This window comes from Myiozetetes cayanensis, unplaced genomic scaffold, assembly GCF_022539395.1.
Source record: "Myiozetetes cayanensis isolate MyiCay16 unplaced genomic scaffold, myiCay2020 scf2-11, whole genome shotgun sequence".
Lineage (NCBI taxonomy): Eukaryota > Metazoa > Chordata > Aves > Passeriformes > Tyrannidae > Myiozetetes > Myiozetetes cayanensis.
In genome coordinates this window covers 53,637,234-53,650,590 of record NW_026087411.1, presented here as the reverse complement: position 1 = coordinate 53,650,590, position 13,357 = coordinate 53,637,234, and the positions used below count along the sequence as shown (strand labels likewise).

The following is a 13,357-nucleotide window of genomic DNA, read 5'->3' as shown; positions in this document are numbered from 1 at the left end:
TTTCACTTAACTGGCCTACAGCACTAACAGTTATGTTTTAACAGAAGAGAAAAAAAATGTCAGAAGCATCCAAAAGGTGACATGTTTGTACACAGTATGCAAATGTATTCATAATACTCCTACCTGATCTGCTACAAGACTGGCAATTTCTTCATAGGTTTTCCCTGCTTCTGTTATTGCTCCATTGAGATCAGATTCTCCTAAAAGTAAACATAAATGTTCAAATTACATTAAGTCAATTACAAAAAGAAACTTTCCTTGATTCAAGGCAAACTTACAAAATAGTTTATTTTAAATAATAAATATCTAGCCATCCTTTTACAACCAACAGTAATAAAGAATTTAGAAAAATATTAAAGGAAGACTAAACTGAAGATCTTGTAAAAAATGAATGTTCTAATACAGTAATAACACTATTTAACTTGACATTTCATAATTTTTTCATGTTTAAGAATGTAAGTATTCCCCCATATGTGGCAACAGAAGTCTACCAAAATGGAGAGGGAGGAAGAATGAGGAGGGTGACAAGAGAAGATAGGCTAACAAAGCTGAAGAACACCTGATGTTCTGATTTTTAGTAAACAATTCTCATACCTGATAAGCAGTAAGTTCTCCACAATGCCCTACAAAATAGTGATGCTATCCCTGAGTTCTCCAACAGTCCTGGACCACAGGTCAATGGGCAGATAAGCAGAAGGAGGCTCAAGTAACTTTTTTTCCTGCCAACAAGCTTTCTGACCCTTTAGGGAACTCTCAGATAAAATTTTCAAGCTCTGTAAAATTCACTCGCTTTCAGAGTGAGTTTCTAACTTTCATTATCACTTGAGACAGATCAAAGAGCCCTACAATCTACAATTAACAATACAGACATCACCACAAATCTAAGCTAGACAACATCACAAGCACTCATAACACTGTATTACTAACAGGACACAGCTACGTGGGACAAAGATGGAAACAAGCCTTACATTCTTGTACTTTTCATGCTACTTCACTTTCCCAAAAGACCAAAGACTTTTTCCGTCCTGTTTAGCTTGTCCAAAGCACATAGTCAACGGTACAGAATACAGAAAGCAAATTGAGGTAGACAGTAGAAAGGGGAAGGTATAGTTTGCAGATATCAAACTTTAGTTTAAGAAAAAAATAAGTCTTGATATTAGGCAGGGGTTAGTCTTTTATGAACATTTTGTTTTTATTGTATTGACATTAATTTTATAGACATTAATCAGTAACTTCATTGAAAATTATCATTGATTTCACTAATGATGAATCTGAACATCACTATCTTCTTTTACTACAACATATGGTTTAATCTATGTTAGAAATTTATTATATAGGATTCCTTCATTTTAGCGTGTCCTAAAGGAAACAATGACTGAATGTTGCTTCAGGTCTATCAATCGATTCTTACTTTCCCTTAGGCTGGTTTCATTAAGTCAAACACCTTTGAGGAAAAGTGACTGATCCTAAAAATACTGAGTCCAGTAACAAAACACTGCTAAAGAAATCATTATTTTTCTTCTATTTGAGCCTGTTAGGATAAAATAAAAATAAAACTACTATAAAATCCTGTTGTGACATCTAAGAGGTACATAATTCAGAAGATAACTTTGCCTTTTGTAAAACAATAAAAAACCCCTGGAGGTGATTAATTTCATTAATTCAGAATTTCAGAATTCCCATGCCTGCTGAGAAGAAACCTGGAAGTAACTGCTGCTTAGGCAACTGATTCCTAGATTTTGGGTTAAAACATGGTTTGCCTTTAGAGTCAGAAGCCAGGTTGGTCTAGACAATGCTGTTCATTTCATAATGCCACAAAAGGCAATAACTCTTCCAATCTGGACATAAAGAAAGAGGAAGAACATGTATATTCAAGTCGAAAGAGAAAATCCTCCCTTTCTGTGCAGAGCTCACTCAAGGAACCTTCATAGATTGGAGCTTTAAGGAATCACACACCCTCCCAACACTGACACTTTTTCATTTGGGGCAGCAGGGCACAAAACCAGCTTGTAGAAGGCACAGGGTACATTAAGAGTTTTTCTACTAGCAGAGGCATTCATACTTCTCCAAAAGTAGGGCTAAGGGATAGTATACTTAAAAGTTGTTCCAGACAGTGGATCCCAACAGTAAATAGGCACACCAGTAGTAGATGAATATCTGCTGCTCCTCAAGCTGCATCCTTTTGTTGTACCATCTCTTTTTTGACTGGTGCCAGGACATTTTTAAAGAATCAGAGTTCATCTCTCACCTGAAGCACCCATCAAGTTACACATTATCAGCAGTGTCACGCCATGCTTACTTGGGTAGGTCACTCCCTACACCAGTCCACCTGTCAGAGATACAACTTGCAACTCACGTGGCCATCCATTACAACTTGAATTCCAGAAGCAGATTGCTCACAATTACTTTTTTCAGCACAGGTTTTGGTCAGTTTTGTTAACTGGATAGGGAAGAGTTTCCAGCATTTTCAGCTTCTGGACTTATGCAGCTTCTTAACTCAAACCACAAAAGCTGAGCTGGGTCCCAAGGCAAGGATATACCAGCATGTCAGGATATTTAATAAATAGAAAAGTAGAAAGGCCCAAGTGCTTCTGACATTTATAACAAAATTATGCCAGTGTGCAAGAAACAGAGGGGCCTTAAAAGCATTGACTGAAGATAGTTATAAGAAGAATGGTCAGTAATATTCTACAGATATTTTAATCCGACCAGAAGGAGAAACTGATATTTTTGTTTACAGACCTGCATACTGTCACAAGGAGATGAAAGAAGATGTAAAACTAAGAGGAACCTTTTGGAGATGTTTGATAGAGCATCTCTTAGCAGTTCAACTGCTTGGTAAAAGCCAAGGATAATAATTTCTGAAGGAATACACCAGACATATTGAGGGAACTAATAATCTGTAAGGTTTGACTGGTACATTCCACTGTACCACGTGGAATGATTAAGTGAAATTGTACATGAACGGCAGGCAGGACAAAGTGAGGGCAGTGGTGATGAAGACATTTAAAGCCACATGTGCGTTGTACTTGCTCTCTCTTCCTGGGAACTCCAATTAAAAAATAAAGAATCCTATATATTATTAATTTGGAAAAAATACACTGGTGTGCCAGTTATTGAAAAGAGCAAAATACATGGAATCAGGGCAAAGGCATGTGTGGGAAGGGAATTTTCCTCAACAAGATATTAGGATGCAATCAGACACAACTGGGCAAACAGGAAAGAGATGCTTCCTTGCCTTGTTCTCAAGCATCATGGGATCTAATTTTTCACACCATTCCAAGATGCTGGAAATCAAACTGAAGGTTTCTTTCATTTGCTGGTCTGCAATTCTGCATCCTTGCTTTAAGCCATATTGTTTTCCCTTTACCCTGGCAAAAAACTGTGGGTTATAGCTCAAGCAATTCTCAGTCCTTTCTCAAGAATTCTTGCTGCAGATTCTATCCAGTTAGGATTTATAGTTTTCTAACCCATGCTAAGAGTACATAACTGTGCAAATCCTTTACTTCATTCTCACATCCAGAGGTAACTTTTTAGGCAATATGCTGAGCTCCAATTCTAACTAAGCAGTCATCCTGTTGAAGTACAAGACACAGATGAGGGCAAACTACAGGAACTATGCCTATTTCCAACGCTTCCAGCAGGAGAGAACCTGAGTTTCAGAAGGTTGCACTTTCATACATGGTTTATGGGGCAAAATGTTTTAAGAGTACAAAGCAAGGGATACATGAGTAGTCAGAGTAACTGGTCAACTAATAGTTCAAAGGCAGAAATATTTCAGGAAGCGTCTATGTTATAACATTTAAGATTTTAGAACAGAGCAAATTTGCTATCAAGTCTAGAAAAAAACCCAAAAGCCAAACACATTTGAAAGGAGAATCCCAGAGGAAACTGACTCAATAGACCTCCTCTATACATGAGGAAATATTTTCCAGTTATCTGGAAAACATCAGCAGAACTTAATATATCAAGGCAGGATTTTAAGTTTGATCTAAAGACTACATTTTAGGAGAACTCTGAGCAATTGATGCCCTTCTTTTCCCTCTCACAACTTTCATACCTAAGATGACAGGCTCTATTTTAGGGCTCTTGAAGAGAGGTGAGGGTGAAGGACAAGAAAAGGGTACAGTAGCCAACCCTCCAGCCCACATAACTGATTACAACATACTGTAATAAGTTTTCCATCATCATGAGGAGTTGTTGTATCATGAAGTCAGTCACAAAATAGTTCTGTGACAACTATTTTCAATGCTACATTTTCTTCTCTTTCCTTCTGAAATCACGAAAAATGCTACAGCAGGTTTTGTCAGTGAGGTCAGTGACCAGATTATATATTAATAGATCAAGCTAAACTCCTCCACCGCCACTAACCCACCACATGATTATACAGTGAGAGAAAACAAGACTGCAGACTAGAATATGAAAACCCTATACAGGGAAACATGTTTTCAGTATGTTTTCCAGAATCATGTTTGACATCTAAAGCTCAAAGAGGAAAGCATTAAGATCTTCAAGGAAAAAAAAAAAAAAAAAGTAGCATGATATAATTACAATACTTCTTTTTAAGTAAAGTGCAAATGAAGCTATAGAAGTACCTTGGTATCCACTAGTGCTGAAGACCAGTGCCAGGGTCTGCAATGCTTTTCCTATCTTCTGATATTCCTTGGGTAGTGCTGGAAGTGGGAAAAGGATAAGGAAAAGAGGGAAAACAGAAGCAAAAAACCCACAAGGGTAAGTGAGACTAAATCTGCAGCATTTCCAAAACTTGATAGAAGCAGATGTCAAAAACAACTAAGTTTCATGTTTCCTCTAGTGACACATTTACAATCACGTTCTTTACCCCCTCCCCTGCTACACATGTTCCAAAACTGGATAAAGCAACTGCAGTCTGTACTCTTGAAAGGTACAAACAGTTGGGGGAACAGTGTGTGAATGTTATTAGAAAACAAAAAAAATTCACTGCACTCCTAGCTCAGTCCTCCTAAGCATTTGGTGAGATTTTTTTCCCTCCCCCTCATGGGGGGAGAGGGGAAGTGCAGGAGCATGATATGGAGACCGGGTCTCATTAATATTTTACGATAAGAGATTATCATACAGACCTATAAAATCTAAACTCTCTTAAAATCATGAATTTTATATTTAAAGGCACCAGAAACCAAGATTATCTAGGTATAAAAATTAACGCAAGTATCTGAAAAATAAAATTGTTTTTATAATCTATTTATTGAACATGCATGCATAAACTGCTTTATTAACACTTTCAGTAGCACCACTCCAGAAGCCTAAAAAGCAATCTGAAAAGCAAAAGCAATTTTTTATGTGCTACCTATGCTAGCAGAAAAAACCCAAGTAGATGTGGATTTTGTTATCAAATATTTGTATTCAGAAGGTACACTGTTCAAGCAAATAGAAGGTTTTTAACTGCTCTGGCATTCAATGCAACCTGATTTTTACAGAAGAACTCCTTTATGTGGTATAAAAAACACCACAAAACCCAAAATCAAGCCCCCCAAACTGCATAATTTTATTGATTATCTTTGATCAAGCTCTTGTCCAGCAGTTAGACTATTTATGAGAACTGGTATGTCTTATACAACAAGTAAAATTCAGAGTACTAGGGTTCTGTTGTCAGCAATTAAATTGTTACTGAATGTCCAGTGTAAACTTCAGTGAAGACTGTTTGGTTTCTTTTCGTTTGCATTTAAGAAGTTTCTACTGTAAGTCATTTTAAATATCATTGAATGGAAGGCACATAACTATTGCTCAGGAAGTGCCAAAAATACTTCTGATTAAGAGTCAGGACTAGAGCTGACAAGGATCTTAAAACCTAATAAATACTAATAAAATTCTTCAGTTTTGCATATCCCAATTTACTAGTCTCTTTTTTTGTATTCAGTATGGATGTCTGGAAATTAAAAGGTAATTTTTTTTACACAATCACAACTGTATTACTTCATTTATGCTAAGTAATTAATAGCTGTAAGTATTAGAAGAGTCATTCAATATCTTAAACACTAGTGTCATAAGTGTAGGAAGATTTTAGCAGTTAAAATAATACTGAATTTCTACTGTAAGCACAACTCACAGTCAGCCCTTGGTTTGATCATTGCTTCTATAAATGCAAAGCAATGGCGTTTTTCTCATCTGAGGAACCTTATTCCTTCCCTGAGCTCCATTTTTCCCTCAGTATAATTTCCTGGTGAAGCAAGATCTGTACCACGTTAGAGCTCTGTAATGTGTTAGACTATTTTTGACCAGCAGGAAGGAAGGTCAGTGACATGTAGAAGGAAACCCTCTCATTCAAAGTGGGGAAATGTAAATAATTGAAAGTTATTGAGCATCCTATAGATGCTCAAGTCTAATGTAATTGCTGCCACAAGAGATGGGGCTTCAGTACTTCCCATCCTTTCTGGTCAGCCCCAGATATTCAACTGCAGTGTTAGATTAGAAAGAAGCAAAAAGATAACTCAGGAGATGTACTTACTCCAAAGTCTGGGGGCAATGTTTTTTTGTGGGAATTAAAAGGAGGGAGAAAAAAATTAAGAGGATTTGAGGAGATTTATGTGATAAATCTTTGGTTGCCAGACACTACAGCCTGCCCTGACGTGTTTCTTATTATGATCCTCAGCTGTAGTACCTGCTTCCTTTCAATAGCTGCCTTGTGGTGGCCACAAACACTGAACACTGCTGTGGACTAGGAAATTAGAGCCCAGGCAGAGTCATAGGGACTTGGTGTGAAGTTCTGCAACCCTAAATATCTGTGGGAAGGAAGAGACAAGATAGGAAAAAAAAAGAATTGGGCTAAAGATTAAGTTAGAATCAAGTTGTTTTTTCTTTTCTTTTTCTCTTAAACTCATTTCATCTTTAATCACTCCTCCTGGCATGCAATAATCCTAAATAAGGGGTTAATAAAATGCAATTATTTATGATTTCATCAAATAGACAGGTCTACTTTGCCCATGTCACTAAAATGCAGATAAATGACAAATATATGAGAAGAGGTCTTATAAGGGCTTTAGCTGCATTGCTAGAATTATTTAACTTTAAATATTTTTAAACCTATGGGCAGGGACCAGATATTTCTGTTATGAGATAAAGAAAAAAAACAACCCAACAAAAAAACACACATCATACATACCAACAAAAAACTTGCACAATTTATACTCTCAGACACTGAAAGCAGCCAGAATGCTGCACAATTCTCTTTATAATTTAGGATTTCCTTAAGTTTTAAGATGTTTCTTGAATTATAGACACCAAAACCAACAATAACAACAAAAAACCAAACCAACCAGAGAAAATCAAGACAGAAATGACTGCTGAGTTCAGAAGGACACTTACGCCCTGTACACCTCTTCCAGTGCTCTTGTCCCACAGTCAGCAGCTCTTTCACTCCATCGTCCATTGCTTTGGTGAACCTACCCACTGCATCACATTTCTGTTCTCTATGGCATTAAAAAAGCAGAAACAAAAAGCAGTTAAATCCAGGATGACACAGGACTGTCAAGGTATTAGCAAAATCATTTCAGTAAATAGCATCTTTGCACTGAAAAACTTAAGAATTATTGAACAAGATGGTTTGCCCACTTCCAGGAGATTAATGGTTTTCAAGATTGCACTCAAACTTTTAAGAGCACTCCCAGGCACTAGAACATGTGGACATTGGAGATGTTACAGCCACCCTTGCAGCTGCTTCGAAATAGGTCTTCAGAACCAATCCAGGCTGCCAGCCCCAGCCAGGAGCCCACAGTGGGTTCCTGCTCTGATGAGGATTCCCCGCAGGATGCTTGTCTCCCCTCCCCATTTGAGGACAAACTGTTCAGTAGATCATATGCTGGTTGTTCTCTGCCAGGGTTTTGTATGTAGTACATATTCTCTCCTAAACCCTATGTATGAAATCTTCCTTCTCCTTCATGCCTTCAGCTTTTATGCCATATACATGAAACACATCACTTAAGAAAAGTAGTCAAGTTTGAAATTCTCATGTTCAAAGTGCAAGTGACTTAAAAATGTCCATGTTTTTTTACTAGTATATATCTGCTACCACACAGCTATTATATCTGTCTTAATATGCACTGAATTACTTGGATTAAGTCTATGCTATTTCCAATTGTAGGTACATTACTGCTTTGCTACTATAAACATTTCTATCTAGTTCATCCACACAAAGTTTCTGTGTTTTACAACAGCAAGCAAAACATGTCATGCATACTACAGATCTTACAAGAAAAATTATTAAGCCTAAAGGAGTGAAAGAAAGGGTGCAGAATAAATCCAGTCTTTCACACTATGAAACCCAAAGGTCTATCATCAAGAGAAGTATACATTAAGAAGTGTACAAAATATTCATATATAAATTAAATATATCCCTTTTGAACTTCCAGAAGGATACCTCAAAAATGTATCAACCCATTTTAAATGAAATTTGGTAATTTAAATCACTTTAATTTTTAATAGCTTTCCAGGGATTACAGATATTAGAATCATACTGTGAGTGGATTATATACAACTATTTTATAGAAACACTGTTTTCCTTATTGGTCCACCTACAGTTATCTTAAGTTACTTGGTAAGTCTAGCACTTTTTTCTATTGTAGGAGGATTGGAGATTAAAATGTACTTCCATGGCAATATAAAACACAACTCCACAGGATTTGATAGTACTCTATTCCATCAACTAGTTTTCCATAAATTGTTTTAGGATCAGTTTTCAGCCACTGAAGTCAGAGACATCACACGATGTTGGAGGGGTTGATATGAAAATCTCATATTTAAACAATTTTTCAGCTCTGCATTGATGAATATCTCTTCAAATCCACGGATATGAGTGCACGCTTACTATTTGAGTTTTGTATTAGCTCACTACCAGTTGTATACCCAGATGCAAAACGCCCATGCGAAAAGAAACCACCTTACATTTCTACCATATCCAAGTCAGGAGCTTCTGGTTCCATTGTAGAAAAGATCAGGACTCCTACAGTTTCATCCTTTTCTGCCTTCCGCTTTCCAGTTTTCCACTCCTTAAGAAAAAAAAAAAAAAAAAAAGAGACAAAGGAGATTTTTAAAGACTAGACTGGAAAATTTACTCTTTCAGCAAGATCTATGTGTATTTAGAAGTGTGATTATTTTGAGGAGAAAGAAGTAGATTTTTCCTGTTTATTTCCTCATTCATAACAGAGCTGGAGCTTAGCCATGAAGAAACTATTATTTACTGAAGGTTTATTTACTTCATTTATTATTTAGTGAAGATATTAAAAACTCTCTCACTCAAAAAAGCATAAAATAAAATATGTGTGTGTGTGAGAAAAAATGGCTGGTTATATCAGGTAAGACTGCAGCATAATGCTTTGACAACCTATTTCAGTGAAAAATAGTGTTTTTGAGGGAGGGGGTTTGTTTTTAAATACAATACAGGATCAGACACAACCTAGATCTACTGTGAAGTAGCTTCTGTTAGCAGAGCAGTACCACTCAGAGGATCACAGTGATTAGTAAATCCAGCAGAGACAGAGCAAGGCAACAGTCAAAAGAGTATTTATGTATTATTCTGTACTTATTCTGATGGAGGACACAAACTGTCCCTTAAAAGACTGGCAATAAAGCTACTTTGAAGAGCACAGCTCTGTTGGAATGGTGTATAGCATTTCACATGAGCAACTTTATGCCTTGTTTTGGTCAATCAGCTGAGTAGGGAAACACAGCAGTTTCCAACCCATCACTATTGCCCACAGGGGCAGTATGAGGCAAACAAGGTGGCTACAGAGTTGAGCTCTTGGTTTGAAGGGGAATTTGGGGGGCAGCAGTGCCTCAATCTGTGTATGAACTTTATTTCCTACCTTCTCATCTCGGAAATTGAGGAATTGCTGGAAAACTTCACTTTCTGAGACAACAGGATGGCGACACATTCTCGTCATCCACGCTTGCAGTCTCTCCATACGCATTTTGATAAATTCCTCTTCAAAGCGCCCTGTTATATATTGAACAATAATTATTACATTTCTACTCTAGGACCCTCAATTTTTTTTCTTTAATTTAAATTGAAACAGAACCTGTAATTCAGCTGGTGAGTTATTAACCATTTAATGACTCAGAACTTACAAGAAGGAGATATTGCTGAAAAATCAGAACTATCTTAAATTACAGTATAATCATTACTGACCAAGAGTCCTCCTTTTTAAGATTGCCATGAAATACTAAAAATCCTATCATATCCACCCACAATTCAAATACACTTTTGGGTAAAAAACTTCCAATAAACTTTTGGATGGAAAAATTAGGTATTCAGATGACCAAGAGAGAAATTAGCCACAGGCTTGGAATGCAGATATTTTTCTGATACAGTCTGGTAAACTCATGGTAAATGTAAGGGTCAAACAGTGGAGAAAAAGGAGCTAATTACTTTACAAGTCATGTACTAGCTAACAAAGCACTGAAATTAGACTGCTCAAATCAAACCACAGATTTTAAAAAGCAGCATGTCCTATAAATATATTTCCATATAGGTAAATTGGGGGGAAAAGTAAAAAAAATCTCAACAAATCATTTGTACAAAGCAGTTACATCCATTTAAGTATGTAACTGAGCTTTTTTTGTAAAGATATTTTTAACACAAACTAAAAAAGTAACCATTTTTTTAAAAAACAGTAGTGCATCATCACTTTGTATTTGTAAGAATCTTTTAGTTTTAACACCTTCTTGAGAGAATCCTTTATAATTTTAAAAAATGCATGACATCAGGCTTCTAAAGCAAACAGTGAATCGGATGTATTTGAAAGGAATGAGAGAATCCTCCAGCATCCAACTCTTCTAATTTCCATAGCAGCACAGATGACAAGCCTTAAACACGTGTACTCTTTCAATATAATTCTACTGTATAGTTACTATGGCAGCAGCTCTACAAGGGTGAGTTTTCTGTGTTTTGTGGTTTGGTCATTTATTTATTTATATTTATTGCAAATATGGAAACTAGCAACACCAGCAAGTAAAGAACACAACTAATGAAAAATGAAGTTTGGGTGTGGGTCCTTTTCCTGCAAACTAGCAAAAAAAGAAAAAAATCATTATATACCTTTCTGTAATACTTTATTTCATCTTTAACCTACACAGAAATCTCCATAGCATTCCTGCAAGGAATGCAAAACAACAGAACAGTAACATTTGGAAGTTACATGTTGGTCACTCAGTATATCATCTCCAGCAAAAATAGGATCCTAACACAGTCAGTCTGTAAAGAGTCTTGTTTCCTCAAGACCAACAGACAGAAATACTTCTCTAGACAATCTTTAGAAAGAAGCCTCCTAAACACAGTGAAAGATAAGCACCATTTTCCCCCAGAGTTTCCCTGTAGTATTTCAGAAAGAGACATGCTTTTCTTTTCATTTTTAGCATGAGGGAAGTTACTCTCTCCCACAGACTCCACAAGACAGAAATCCACAGGCAACATTTAACTGTGATGCCAAACTCTTGAGTCTTTTAAGATACAGTAACAAGGAAATCTAGAGACCCCATCAGGTCTTCTGGTTTCCTTTTAGCCCACATGCACATGTTTAAATAAAAATGCTGGTCAATTCTAAACACGAGGCTAAGGGGAAGAAGTCACTTCCTCACTTTTCAGTTTCCTCGGCATTTATCCCAGCAACTTCATCAATGCTTAGCTTTCTTCAAACACAGCAGAACTGCTGCATTTTCAGTGGTGCCCACAGTCACGTGGTTGGCAACATGCCAGCACTTGTATGTTTGTTTTTGGCTGGTTGTCTTACAGGCTGTATAAAAACTCTTACCAGAAAACATACAAGAGTAAATAGGCAAAAGTAATGCAATTTCATCCTACACAGGTGTCCATTCTTTTCTTCACATGCACTCTAGCATGTCCTTGTAGAAAGGAAGCCAGACACTACTGAAAATCATAGGCATTGCCATATCCTATTGCAATGACTGAACTTATGTGCATTTAAAGGGTCCAATCCCACTTTTCTTGAAGCCAGAAAAAAGGACTTCCCGAAGCTTCAGAGAGTTTGTTCAACCTGAACTGATATCAAACCAGAGGAGAATGCTATACAAATGAAAGATGCTTTCTAAATCAAGTGTGAAATCAAGCAAGAGGAAAAATGCTACAACATTTCACTTGTATGTGAAAAAAAACAGTTTGTCAGGGAATGCTCCCTTTCTTCTGGGAGTTTTGCTTCAAAGCTCTGACAATGTAACATATGTGCAATCATATGCAAAAGAAAAAAAACCCAAACAAAATAAAACACAATGCACCCCTTCCCCTCTGTAAAAAAACCCCAAAACAAAACAAAAGCAATCACTTAAAAATATTTGTCCAGCAAATATGCAGCATAAATAGTTCTTTCTTCTCCCCAATAATAAATATTATCTTATGTAGTAATTAGGGAGGGTTGTTTTGTTTTGTTTTTAATTACCTTTTTTTTTTAATCACTGGACTAGATAATCAAACCTGAGTTCTGAAATGATTATCTTAGTACTGATCTTTTATGATCAGTTGGCCATAACAGTTCATCATAAGTTTTGAATGATGAAAGTTTGGGGTTTTGGACACCTTCTTTAGAAGTAATGGGAAAAACAAACAATAAGAAATAACTAAACCTTAAAACAAGTGATCTCCTTATTTCCCAGTCCATGAATTCACAACCATGAACAATTACCTGTTACTTGCTTGTCTGGAAGAGAAGGGATTGGAATGGCTAATCCAAATTTAACCAGGAGCCGCTCATACAACCAGTCAAAGTGCTTGTATCTGTGGTTGACAGACCGATTAGTGTTCTGTAAGAGAAACACAGCTCTGAACTTTGACAGGCATCTACAGATGGTGACATGAAACATGACCAGAATGGCAACTACATGGAATGTAAATACAATTTACAATTTAGAGCCTCATTGCAGACAAACTTGAAATGCTAGAACAAAGCACTACTCTTTGGGGGGAAAAAAAAAAAGACAACTATCACTTACTCTTATAATGCTCTTACAAAGTCATACAAACTGTATAATTTATATATACAAATGACACATATTTCCAAGATGAAAGATCCTGTTTCAGATACACTTACAGTGCAGGTCAGCTGATATTCAATGTAGCTCTTGAGACCATACATTTTAGAACCTTTTTTGGGATCTGCCACCACACAGTCAAATGTAGAGGTAGGATACACCCACATGGGGCCATAATCACCAATCTGTAAGAAATAGCAAATATTATCATTAAATACATCATGTTGTACCAGCTGCAAACAAGGAGACAAATATCTTCTATCTGCATTTGACAGTTCACATTAATTTCAGTGAGAGATTAAGAGTCGGAAATAGAGGGATTTCTTGCAACCAGGGATGACTGACC

General features: G+C 36.6%; 1 protein-coding gene across 2 annotated transcripts in view; it reads right to left on the bottom strand.

Moving 5' to 3' along the window:
- The window catches only part of SNX9 (sorting nexin 9), a 60,210-nt gene that overhangs the window by 7,157 nt on the left and 39,696 nt on the right, over positions 1 to 13,357 (bottom strand). For both annotated transcript variants that reach the window (XM_050316213.1, XM_050316212.1), the window contains exons 8-14: positions 13,071 to 13,196; positions 12,666 to 12,783; positions 9,837 to 9,967; positions 8,917 to 9,020; positions 7,342 to 7,445; positions 4,596 to 4,673; positions 124 to 200 (exon numbers count right to left, since the gene is read on the bottom strand). In XM_050316213.1, coding sequence (XP_050172170.1) covers positions 124 to 200; positions 4,596 to 4,673; positions 7,342 to 7,445; positions 8,917 to 9,020; positions 9,837 to 9,967; positions 12,666 to 12,783; positions 13,071 to 13,196 — 738 coding nt within the window. The remainder of the gene's footprint in view (positions 1 to 123; positions 201 to 4,595; positions 4,674 to 7,341; positions 7,446 to 8,916; positions 9,021 to 9,836; positions 9,968 to 12,665; positions 12,784 to 13,070; positions 13,197 to 13,357) is intronic.